The 12,728-nt window shown below is 41.6% G+C and overlaps 1 protein-coding gene across 2 annotated transcripts in view; it reads left to right on the plus strand.

The window, feature by feature from the left end:
* ASPH (aspartate beta-hydroxylase) overlaps positions 1 to 12,728 on the plus strand; it is a 162,630-nt gene that overhangs the window by 130,456 nt on the left and 19,446 nt on the right. For both annotated transcript variants that reach the window (XM_014544096.1, XM_005871639.2), the window contains 2 exons: positions 6,541 to 6,639; positions 8,693 to 8,782. In XM_014544096.1, coding sequence (XP_014399582.1) covers positions 6,541 to 6,639; positions 8,693 to 8,782 — 189 coding nt within the window. The remainder of the gene's footprint in view (positions 1 to 6,540; positions 6,640 to 8,692; positions 8,783 to 12,728) is intronic.

The raw sequence follows: 12,728 nt of genomic DNA on the forward strand, positions 1-12,728 counted from the left end.
CCTGCCATGGCCCCCGGTCCCATCTGCCAGCAGTCCCACTCCTGCCGCCACTGCTCCCACACACTGATTGCGCCAGCCCTGCTTGCACCCACTGCCAGCATGGAGCGATTGGGGCCAGCGCCAGCAGCAGGTGCAGGCGGGGCCAGCACTGTCAGCGCCTTGGCCCATCCTCCGCTGCTGCCCTGATTGCCCCTCAAGAGCAGGGCGGGGTGGAGAAGCCCTCAGGGACAATTGGGGCAGCAGCCGCTGCTCGCATGCGCTGACGGCGCCGAGTGATCAGGGGCTGGCACTGGGCGCCAGCAGTGGGTACGAGCAGCGGGGCTAGCACTGGCAGCAGGTGTGAGTGGCCAGTGGGACGATGGTGCACAGGAGCAAAGAATTTCCAGTAACCACCAGAGGCTCACCCCGATGACAGTGACTGGTGCCCCGCCTTGGTCTGGTGCCCCTGCTCACCTGCTCCACCATCCTGCCATGGCCGATACCCGCCATGTTCGGTGCTCTGCCACCTGCTGCCAATGCCCACCATGTTCCATGCACGCCTCCTGGTGGTCAGCGCGCGTCATAGCGACCAGTTCAGTTGTTCCGCAGTTCGGTCTATTTGCATATTAGGGTTTTGTATATATAAAGTTAAATGGCATGTATTATGATAGTTGACATCTTCTTAGTATTGTTTTCACATTGCCTTTTCCCCTTGATCAGAAAAATTTAGAGTTTAGTTGATACTTGGTACATTAAAACCTTCAACCTATAATTGTGGTACCTTCAAAACTTCATCTTTATTGGTCCACAAACAGCCTTTCTAAAAGTTAAGTTAAATGGCATGTATTATAATAGTTGACATCTTCTTAGTATTGTTTTCACATCGCCTTTTTCCCCTTGATCAGAAGAATTTAGAGTTTAGTTGATACTTGGTACATCAAAACCTTCAAATTATAATTGTGATATCTTCAAAATTTCATCTTTATTGGTCCACAAACAGCCTTTCTAAAAGTGTGCTCTATGCTGGAAGAGGAACTCGAGTGTTTCAGGAACATAAAAACACACTCTTTTCCTTTTTTCACTAGAAGTCTGGTCTAGAGAGAGGCTACAGAGCATGAGTTTCTTTCTTTTTTTTTTAATATATTTTATTGATTTTTTACAGAGAGGAAGGGAGAGAGATAGTTAGAAACATCGATGAGAGAGAAACAACTTGGCATGGAGTAAACAGGATACCAAATGAACTCGAAGCCAGAGAAAGTTAATGCCTCCGTAAGAGAGAGATGAACACATCTGTCTATGGGTTTCCAGCTGGTGCTCTTTACATCAAAACACTACTCTTCAGGGATAGTCAGTAGGATTCCTTCTGTTTTTAAAATGCTGGCAAGTGCAGTGTAGTGAGTTCAGCCCAGTCTGGGGACTGGTCACTCATAAAGTGGTGCTTTCTTCCTTTTATTGCTGTCAATGCTTCATTGAAAATCATTGAATTTCGGAGCTGTTGACTTTTCACCCTGATCATAATTTTTTTTTTCTATTCTGAGAGAACATAAATAAGACCTTTGCTTTTTATAGCATCTTGAGTATCTACGCAAAGTGGATTGATCCTGCATCGACTGACGTACCTGGTCCAGATCATAAAACACGTCCGTCCATGTGGGGCATTGTATTTGGGAATGGCCTAAATATGACACTGAGTGCCCTGGTTGGTTAGGGGATGCATGCTGCATCTCAAAGATTCAGAATTGTATGAATGTAAGAATTGTCCAACTATATCCAATATGCCCATTGTTCTGCCACTGCCAGTGGCCAATAAAATGGAATTATAGGATTCCTTCCTCCCTCCCTCCCTCCCTTCCTTCCTTCCTTCCTTCCTTCCTTCCTTCCTTCCTTCCTTCCTTCCTTCCTGTTTTTAAAATGCTGGCAAGTGCAGTGTAGTGAGTTCAGCCCAGTCTGGGGACTGGTCACTCATAAAGTGGTGCTTTCTTCCTTTTATTGCTGTCGATGCTTCATTGAAAATCATTGAATTTCGGAGCTGTTGTCTTTTCACCCTGATCATAATTTTTTTTTCTATTCTGAGAGAACATAAATAAGACCTTTGTTTTTTATAGCATCTTGAGTATCTACGCAAAGTGGATTGATCCTGCATCGACTAACGTACCTGGTCCAGATCATAAAACATGTCCGTCCATGTGGGGCATTGTATTTGCGAATGGCCTAAACATGACACCCAGTGCCCTGGTTGGTTAGGGGATGCATGCTGCATCTCACCAGTTTCTCTCACTCACTACGGATTTTTCCTTCCTTGCCTTTTCAAAATCTTCCTTGAATACATTCACTTTTTTTTTATTTGATACTAAATCTCAGATACTGCAGCGTTTTACTTCATCTTGAAAAAATAAAATTCCCCTGCTGTTGTTTATACATTGGAAATCATAATCCCATCTGAATAAGCACAACAGGATGCACAAAGTCTAAACTATAGTTGTCTAATACAACTGAGTGGGTTCCCTTTTAAAGACACATTAATAGACTGAAAATACATGTGTGGTTTGCCTTTTATTTCTTCTTTCACTTCAGAGTTAATAAGCTGTGTCTAATGGATTCTCTTTCCTTAACCACAGTTTATCCTGATATGTTATGGCTCAGTCAAAGATCATTTCCAGAAAACTGATAGTGTAATTGTATATTTTTTCATTTGATTTTTATCTTTAAGTAAATTTATACATTTTCCCTTTCTGGGTTTTTGCTGCATTTAGTTTCAACAAAGACCAACTTTAAAATGGTTAGATTTAGGTTGTTCACACCTGCAGCTCTTGGAGGTGCTCCTGTGTCTCCCTCCTCCCTCCGTGTCACCCCAATAACCCCCTTAATTCTTCCTACTCAGGTATTGCTTTGCTTATTCATACATCTTTATGTAAGCCACCACAGAAGCCTGGGAAATGGTAGCTAACGGTACAAACACAGTATGTCTTCATAGGGTCTACAATCCAGTACTCAATCACTAATTCCTAGTTATTTTCTGAATATCTTTCAAATCCCCTCCATTTTAAACAGATTTATCCTGTCCAGGCCTGACTCCTCCGCATTCATCCACACCAGTCACAGATCTGACCATCCATCCTCAGCTTAACTCTTCAGTGGTTCCCATTGCCCAGCAGTGGTCTTGTGTAATTCCAGTAAAAAATATTCAAGCAGCCCTCACCGGTTTGGCTTAGTGGATAGAGCGTCGGCCTGTGGACTGAAGGGTCCTGGGTTCGATTCCAGTCAAGGGCACATGCTTGGGTTATGGGCTCGATCCCCAGTGTGGGGATCAGTGCAGGGGGCAGCTGATCAGTGGTTCTCTCTTATCATTGATGTTTCTATCTCTCTCTCCCTCTCCCTTCCTCTCTGAAATCAATTTAAAAAATATTCAAGCAAATACCTGCAAAATGCATGTTTATGTATATGCATGTACTAATTTGTGATGGACGTTGTAAAAGCTACTCACTCCAAAATACTTTGATATTTCCGATATTTTTAAAATGTTATTTAACTGCCAAAAATATTTTCATTCTCCCTGAAAAAAAAAATTTAGTAATATCAGTGTGTAATGCTATTATGATTACTAGTATATGATTTTAAAATTTCTGGTAATGCCATGCAGTTTGTACTGTGACTAGAAATGTCAGCTATACCATTTTTTGGTTGTGTATGTGTGTAAGGAGAGAGAGAGGGGGAGGGGGGAGAGAGAGAGAGAGAGAGAGAGGGAGGGAGAGAGAGAATGAGAATTTGTGTTATATTGTTAGTATTAACATCAGTCTGGGATTCTTAGAAATCTTATAGAGCCACTTGTCCTTTTCTGAGCGTTTGTTGATTACAGCTGGATAATACAGCCTGCACATCCCTCATGCACCTGCGTGTGAACTGCAGCAAGCACAGTGGGTGATCATAGCGAAGCAAGCAGGGAGGCAGCCTCTGGTTGCCTGATCGCCCACCCTCCTCTCGATCGCAAGTGTATCAGTGGGACGTGGGACACTCTGCCATGCAGATGAGAGGAGAGCCCTGGAGTCTGTTGCCTACTAAATATTACATTTCAAAGACAGGCAAACAGAGGCATTTTAATTTTCTGCTCCCCGGTAGATTATCTTGATCATGCAACTAAACAGGAGCTTTTGTTTTGTGCATGTGTGTGTGTTTTCTTTTAATAGGAGCTTTTGTGATCTGCCTTCTGCCCTCTCTATCCCCCATGCTCCCTTTCCCTGATGAACTCCTATTCATCCCTAAATGCCTTTCAGATATGGCCCAGCCACACCCACCCCAGAGTGAGCTAGGTGTCCCTCCGCTATACTCCCTGCATGCCTCATGCCTATCGCTATAAGCTACACTTACCACATTGCACTGCCATTGTCTGCTTCTGGGTCAGTCTCCTGCCTTGACTGAGAGCTCCCTGAAAAAAGCAAGTATATCTCATTTATGTGTATATGTCTGGAGCCGAGAAGAGGTCTGTGTGTCCTACACTATCTAGTGAAGGAGCACCTTTGCTGATTACTTGAGATGACAGCTGTGTGTCTAGAGGAAGCAGAAATGTCATCTGTGTAGCTGTACTTTGTATAATAATCCCTTCAGAGTTATGCTACCGGAAACATGCTCGGCCTCCATCCGCTTCAATTCCGGGGGCATTTGTGGAGCTCTGCTCAGCACCTTGCCTGGTAAGAGGTGCTGGGAAGGTACAGCTGCAGAGCCTGCTTTCAGAGCTCTCACTGGGGAGGAAAGCAGCATGCACCCATCCGCTCAGTCAGCGCAGACTTCTTCCAACCTGCCATGTGCCGGGCACTGGTCTAGCACTGGGGATCGGCAGTGAGTGCAACAGACACAATCCCTGTACAGCTTATTTCGTAGTAGGAGGTTGGAATAAATAAGTCAGATGGAGATACAAATCGCTATAAATAAAGAGGAGTCAGGATAGGGAGGAGGGGGTCTGTTTTATATCTGGTGGTTGGGCGTAGGCTTCACTGAGATGGTAACCTTTGATCAAGGACTTTATGGAGGTCAGGGAGTGAGCCATGTGGACATCTAGAAGACTGGGGCAAAGGAGCGCCACAGGTGCAAAGGTCCTGAGGCAAGCATGCCTCTGGCTTGCATTTCAGCATCAAGGAGTCCAGAGTGCCTCAGAGTAGCTGGTGGGAGGCGGGTAGGAGAGGAGGCCAGAGAAGTAGATAGGCCAGTTCAAGGGGGGCCTCGGAGGCTGTTCCTAGAACGTGGGCTTACTCTGAGTGAAGTGGAACCCTTTTGGGTTTTGAACAGAGTGGGGATGACATCTGACCTAGGATTCGTGAGCCCATTCAGGGCCCCGGGTGGAGAATGGGTGATGGAGAGCAGGGCTGGGGTGCAGGTACGGGAGAGGTGAGACTCGGACCAGGGTGGCAGTGGTGAAGAAGGGGGTAATGGGTATGATTCTGAATATATTTTAAAGGTAGTGTTGTCTGGATTTGCCGATTGATGAGCTGTGGGACTGGATGCAAGCTGGAAAATGCTAAAGTATTTGGGTCCCCTCTCCTCACACTTATCCTTCCGTGTAAGGAACCCTTCATGGCTGTGCACCCCTTTCCTACTTTGGCTCAAGTAGAAAGAGAAGCTACGGGATATTCACTCAGCCCACAACTTCTTCATCTTTCACTTTTGTCCTGTAAATTAGTTTGTTTAAGCAGCTCTCCAAGTTGAATGTTATTGTTTTGATTTCTCACTGCTAATATTTAATTTAGAGGCACTTTGCATAATTAATCTTTAATCATAATAAATGCATATGATAAACCATAATTTGATTTATTTTAAATATTTACCTGGGTTTTATCACAGAATATTGGATTTGTTCACCACTTTATTCTAATGGCTAGACCTTAGCCTGACCAGTGTGGCTCAGCGGTTGAGCATTGACCTATGAACCAGGAGGTCATGGTTCGATTCCAGGTCAGGGCATATGCCCAGGTTGAGGGCTTGACCCCCAGTGGGGGGGCAAGCAGGAGGCAGCTGATCAATTAGTCTGTCATCATTCATGTTTCTATCTCTTCCTTTTACTTTCTAAAATCAATAAAAAAAATATTTTTTAGAAAATGGCTAGACCTTCAAGAAATGTACCTTGAATCAGTGGATCATGATATATTACAAATGCAAACTAAGTTTTCTGTTAAGGTAATGTATAAGGCATGTATGTAAAGAAGTGTATAATCATTCAGAGTTGACTTTAAGATAGCAAATGTAGTTTTTCTTGATTACTAAAAATATATTGAAGTCATAACAATCGACAGATGTTTTGCTTATTTGCATTGTTAAAGTAACACTCTAACAGTCGTTGCCTTTTCACAGTTATTCCTTCATTTTTCAAGAACTAATGTGTGGGTGTGAAAACATTGAGTTGAGAGGAAATTAGGCCATTTAAGCTTAATATATTGCAATGAAACTAAACACTACTGTTTTAAGCTGTAACGTCATGATCCAAGTAGAGCAAAGCTAATTAGAATTTGTTTTGACAGTCATTTGTAGAATTTGTAGTCAATCACAGTAGCTTCTTTTTCTTTTTGAGTTTAGGTTCTGAAAGTGGCACCAAATGATGGCTTCGCTAAAGTACATTACGGCTTTATCCTGAAGGCCCAGAACAAAATTGCAGAAAGCATTCCCTATTTGAAGGTAACTGTCCCGGCCCTTGCTCTTTGTTCATTTTCCGACTGTTCTGAGTCAATCTATGCATTGTACATGGATTGGCATGCACTGCTGAGTCTTCTTATGGTGAAAATGTAAATCTTCTGACCATGACATTCATAGGCCAGTGTGGACCTTCACTGTGATTGAGAGTATCCAATGTAGAAACACCAACTGTATGAGCAGTGACTCCTGGAAAAGACTTTATGAAGAAATTTCTAAAACTGAAGTGGTTATTGGTTTTTATTGAAACTTAAAGGTAGACCAAAGTTACTGACATAATATTTTTAAATATGGGCAATGAATTAAATGATTGAAACTAGTTCGAATAGGGCTCAGGACAGCTTAGACAAAGTAAGGTAAAAAATGCACACTGAATAGGTCAAACTCCAAAAAGCCTGGTAGCTCAAAATACTCAGATTAAAATATGCTGTCATTTTTTCCCCTCATATCCAGTTGAATCTTTGTCAGCTGGCTAGCATCACATTTGGTCAAGCTCAGGGCTACCAGTGGAACTGCCTGCACAGTGGAAATGTCCTCTATTTGTCCTCTCCACTCTAGTAGCCACTGGCCACACGTGGCAACTGAGCACCTGAAATGTGGAGAGTATGACTGAAGAATTGAAATTTTAATTCTAATTTATTTTAAATTAAATAATGACATGAGCCAGCAGCTACCATATTGGACAGGTAGCTGATTGAATGTCAATGAACTTTTTTTTTTTTAAGTAGTAGTATATTATACTTTTATGATCTCTTTTAACACAAGGCTTAAATCAGAGGTACTAAATAACAGCCCAGTGATCACAAATAGCTTGCACATTATATTTGGCCAATATAACTCTTATTAAAAACAATTTTAATTGCTTGCCTGTGTTGAGAATCTGAACATTTTATATAATTATGCAGATTTCTGGTTTCTCATAAAAGGTCATATCTCACCCACATCCCAGCACGGGAGTGAGGTGGACATGCACCCCACAATCTGTCTTGGCTGTCACTGGGCCTCTGCAGATTTTTCCGTCCCCTGCCATGACCCTGTGGGCATGTGTGTTTCTCTGACTTAAGGTGTTCCCCTTAGGTTTCCTTTGACACAGTCAGGGCCTAGCAGGACTCTCCCTGCTTCAGAGACGGGGACATGGGGGGCAGGGTGGTCCATTAGTGACTGAGGACACTTATTGGGGTGTCTCTCAGTCCAGAACCCTGATCACAGCTCTGCTTCTCTCCGGTTTGTTGCAGCTACTCCTCAACATTATGCACATAAAATTTCTTCCCAGGAAAACAGGCTTCTTGTGAAAAAGCCTCAAAGATGCAGATTTTTAAAAGGAAATCCTTGATATTGAAATATTTTTTTATACCTTTGTCCTTTTTTTATTTTTTAAAGTTTATTCTCTTGCTTTAATATTTTCTCTTTCTTTTTACATAAATCTCCATTTCAGTCCTTATGGGGGAGATGGAGATAAATATCAGCTAAGTGTCTTATAATAAGACTTGTTTAATAACAGTTACATTCTCAGAGATTCCAATTCGCTTTAATCCTATCGAATGTTTTATAAAATACTTTGTTAAAAGATGAGGGCACATTTGTTTGTAGAGGGAAAAATATTACTTGCAGTTGGGCCTCTGTCACCTCCGGCATATATGAGTAACTAAACATTTTGGTTCAGGCATTGTTAAACAAGCCTCTAGGTGACATATGTTTAGATTTGGAAAACTAAATAAATGTGATAGGTACCCAGCCAAAGAAATTATTTGGGATATTGAAATATGATCACATCCACAGAGACAATTCACAAAGCATCGTACTAATTTTATGGGCTAGTCTGCTGTTAATTAATGATGAATGTATTGTTAAATTTTAACTTTTACTACCTCCTTTTGGTTTTGCATTGTAAATATTGACCGGTAATCTAATTGCCAAACTTTAATGTTGAGATGATTTTGTCTGGTTCTTTGATTTTCAAATGGTATATAAAGATTAAGTAAATCAATAAATTGACTGTGGTATTCTTTCATAAATGCGAACACTGCCTTTTCTACAGGAAGGAATAGAATCTGGGGATCCTGGCACTGATGATGGACGATTTTATTTTCACCTGGGGGATGCCATGCAGAGGGTCGGAAACAAAGAGGTAATGTGTTTATGATGTTTCTGTTCTAAAAGAGGATAGAGCAGGGGTAAATTATTTCTAAGAGAAAGTTATTTTTTTAACATGATTTTTTGAAGGTGATGATTTAAGTTTTTTTGAAACAACTCAACAACTCTTACTTAATCCTATAAAGAATTTTTAGGATTTGGCTTCTGTAGTTTCTTTCAAGAAAGTATCTGAGTGAATAATCATAAGAGCAGTCTCTAAATAGGAGTGTGTGTTTGTGTGTGTGTGTGAGTGTGCACTCGTGCCTATGTGTCTATGTGTATGTATAGAATGGTAGGCATTGCCTTGAAAAGTATTTTTTAAATGTGAAATAGATATCTTTGAAATTGTTTAAATATTTAAAAATATTTTAACAGTTTGCTTAGATTTATTTTTATTTGGGAACTTAAAAAGTGGTTATTTTAGAATGAAGTCTTTATTCAACTGATTCCTAAGCTCCCTGAACCCCATGGTTAATTGTGTAAATTACCCTGTGAAATATTTAATACCAAGTTTAAGATGAATACCTGTAGGAATACTAATAACAGGTACTGACTCAGAAAATGTAGTAACTAAAACAGGTTACATATTTTCTTTGTGGCTGTTAAACATTTTCTGGGTACAATGTCATCTTCTTTAAAAATAACATTAGATCGCCCTAACCGGTTTGGCTCAGTGGATAGAGAGTCGGCCTGTGGACTGAAGGGTCCTGGGTTTGATTCCGGTCAAGGGCATGTACCTCAGTTGCAGGCACATCCCCAGTGGGGGGTGTGCGGGAGGCAGCTGATCGATGTTTCTCTCCCATCGATGTTTCTAACTTTCTATCCCTCTCCCTTCCTCGCTGTTAAAAAATCAATAAAATGTATGTTTTAAAAAATAATAACATTAGATCATTAGTCATGATGTATAAATGCCAAAAACTCTCCCAATCAGTCCACCATGATTGACAGGACATTGCTGGACAGCGAAGCCCACCTCCAGATAAGTGCTGCACCATCACATGGCTCTAGGCTGGGCTCTCCATAGAGCCATGGATAAAAGGATGAAGTAGACTGAATTAGAAATAAGGGAGAAGAAATTGCTGATTAGCAATCACTTTTGTGTTCCTTCATTCTTTTAGATGTAGATGCATGATACCTCCTTTGAATGAAAGGGATAAGAAAGATTTTGCTGCAGTGTCTTAACACTGGATAAATGTTCACGTTTGATTTCTATAAATGTAATTATTCTCACTGATTAATTTATCTTTGAACATCTCAGGGTCCAGGGCAAAGACAGACAGATCAAAGAAGTCTATGGCTTCTTCTCACATCTTAGATGAAAACAGTCCTTACTTCAAGGGCTGAACACTTGTTAGGGGCTTGGGATTTGAACCTAGGAGACTGTTGTTCTATCCGCTTACTTATAATTAATATGCACAGAACAGCACAGTTCTTGAATTTTATAAGTTCACAAGGACTCATCCTTACAGTGGAATGAAAACAAGTAAAAACCCCATGTTAGTATATTCTTTTTTTAAAAAATAGTTATTGCTTAATTCCAGAGAGGAAGGGAGAGGGAGAGAGAGAAAAAAACATCAATGATGAGTGAGAATTATTAATTGGCTGCTTCCTGCATGCCCCACACTGAGGATGGAGCCTGCAATCCGGGCATGTGCCCTGACCAGGAATCTAACCGTGACCTCCTGGTTCACAGGTCGACGCTCAACCACTGAGCCACGCCGGCCGGCCAAAGCCCCATGTAGTATATCCTTGATGTTAGGTATGGAATCTGTGAACTGACTGTCATGCTCGGAGTTTGCCCATCAGCAAGCGGCCGTCTTCATGTTCTCTGCTTGGAGCTCGGCTCCAGGCCCCGCGAGAGAAGCAGCCCCGCAGCCCAGTGCTGCAGAGCCTGATTAAGGTTGCTTTTGAGGAAGGTTTTCCTAGTGGTGTGTTCCGTATGGACAGGAGTGGGAGGAAGGTAGACCATGACCGTCTCAGCAGTTCACACTCAGCTGTTCCCAGCATTTCCATAACTCCCAAATCCCAGCTCTCCTCTCCCACTCAAAGTCCGATTTGTATGTCTGTTGCCTGCTTAATGCCACCACACAATGTCACGAAGACGACTCTCTTACCTTCTTCCTCTAACCCCTTTTCCTTCCTGGGTTCCATCTCTCATTTGATGACATTGCCGACTTCCCAGGATCTGAACTTGAATCAGCTCTAGCTCCTCCCTCTTCTCAGAGGCCTCCTGTCTAGACAGGCCAGGATCTGAGCGTTAGCTTCCTAGTGTCTTTGGCGCCTGTGTCACCTTCCCTCTTGCTCAGTCTGTGTTGTCTGTTGTCACCTTCCATGTAGCGGTGGCTGTAAGAACCTGGCTGCTGCTTCTTGCTTTAGACTTAACTTTCATTGTCCAATACCCGCTGTTGCAAAATAAAAATCAGTTCTATTTCCAAGTGAGGGCATTCACGGGCCTCCACAGGCAGGTTGCAGCCAACTGTTTGCACCACAAGTGTGTCTCCAGGCCCCACTGCGCACCGAGCCCCACGCATAGTGGACTCTGGCCGGGGCCATGTATGACATAACCTGTTCCCTAGGTGTGGCCTGGGATTTTCTGAGTTGGAATCATTTGACATGTAATTTCTGTGTCGTGTGTGTGTGTGTGTGTGTGTGTGTGTGTGTATAACCATACCTGGCAATAATTTGAAGTATAGAAAACACATTTATTAAGAAGGTGCCCCCCAGCTACTCTATTTCAGTATTCTTGATAAGAAGTATAAAAGGGAAACAATAAAGAGGAAATTTTCAAAGGATTCTAACTTGATTTTCTTGCAAATTCTTATTGAAAAGCAGTTTAGATGTGTGTGTGTGTGTGTGTGTGTGTGTGTGTGTGTGTGTGTGTTTGTGTGTTTTTCCTCTGGCCGAATTCATTGGGTCCTCTATGTAATTGAAGATGACTTTACCTTCATTGAAAATATCATTGAAGAGTAGTTGTGGAGCACACTGTCAGGAGCTGTGGATTATAGTTCAAGATTGTAGCCTTTTTAAACCTCAGCTTCACCATTTGTAAATTGTAGATATTTGCAGTTCTTAGAAAGATCAACTGCTGATCACACGTAAAAGCAAGTAAACTGAAAAGAGTTACTGAATATATGAAGTGGTACTGCTATCACATTTGATTTTTCTAACGAAAGAATTTTCCAAGTATGAATTTTAAGATGTAAAAGTCACTATAGTTTACATTTAAAGTATATCTGGAGTTTTATGAACATCTTTTTATCTGCTTGGTATTAAAAGGTGGTGTTTAATTGATTAAAATGAGTATTTAAAATCACTCTTTAAAAGTAATCATTAGATCAGATTTACAGTAACGGAGGGGTTACTATTGATAGATCACTAGATTGTCCTCTGCCCTGAGGACAGTGGAGTGTGTGCCTGGGGGAAACCTGAGGGGAGGGCCTCCCGGAGAGCATATGGCCGGGCACCATCTGAGGGAGACAGATGGAGCAGCGCATTCTGCAGCCAGCTGTCCCTGAAAGGGCTAGTCTTCTTGGGGGCCAGTCATATCATATTACAGCTAGCCTCAAGCCACAGATGTTATCCTTATGGCAGGGGATAAAAAAAGGGAACAAAATCCAATATGGGCTATCACTATATTAATGCGAACTCAGAATACAATTTCCTTTTATCTTCTTAATTTTTTTAAAAAATATGTCTCTATTTATTTTTATAAATATATTTTTTTTATTGATTTCAGAGAGGGAGAGAAAAAAAGGGAACAAAATCCCCCTTTAAAAAAAATCCAATATGGGCTATCACTATATTAATGCCAACTCAGAATACGATTTCCTTTTGTCTACTTAATTTTTTAAAAAAATATGTCTCTTTTTATTTTTTTAATATATTTTTTTATTGATTTCAGAGAGGAAGAGGGAGAGGGAGAGGGAGAGGGAGAGGGAGAG

Source organism: Myotis brandtii, unplaced genomic scaffold (genome assembly GCF_000412655.1).
Source record: "Myotis brandtii unplaced genomic scaffold, ASM41265v1 scaffold351, whole genome shotgun sequence".
Classification (NCBI taxonomy): domain Eukaryota; kingdom Metazoa; phylum Chordata; class Mammalia; order Chiroptera; family Vespertilionidae; genus Myotis; species Myotis brandtii.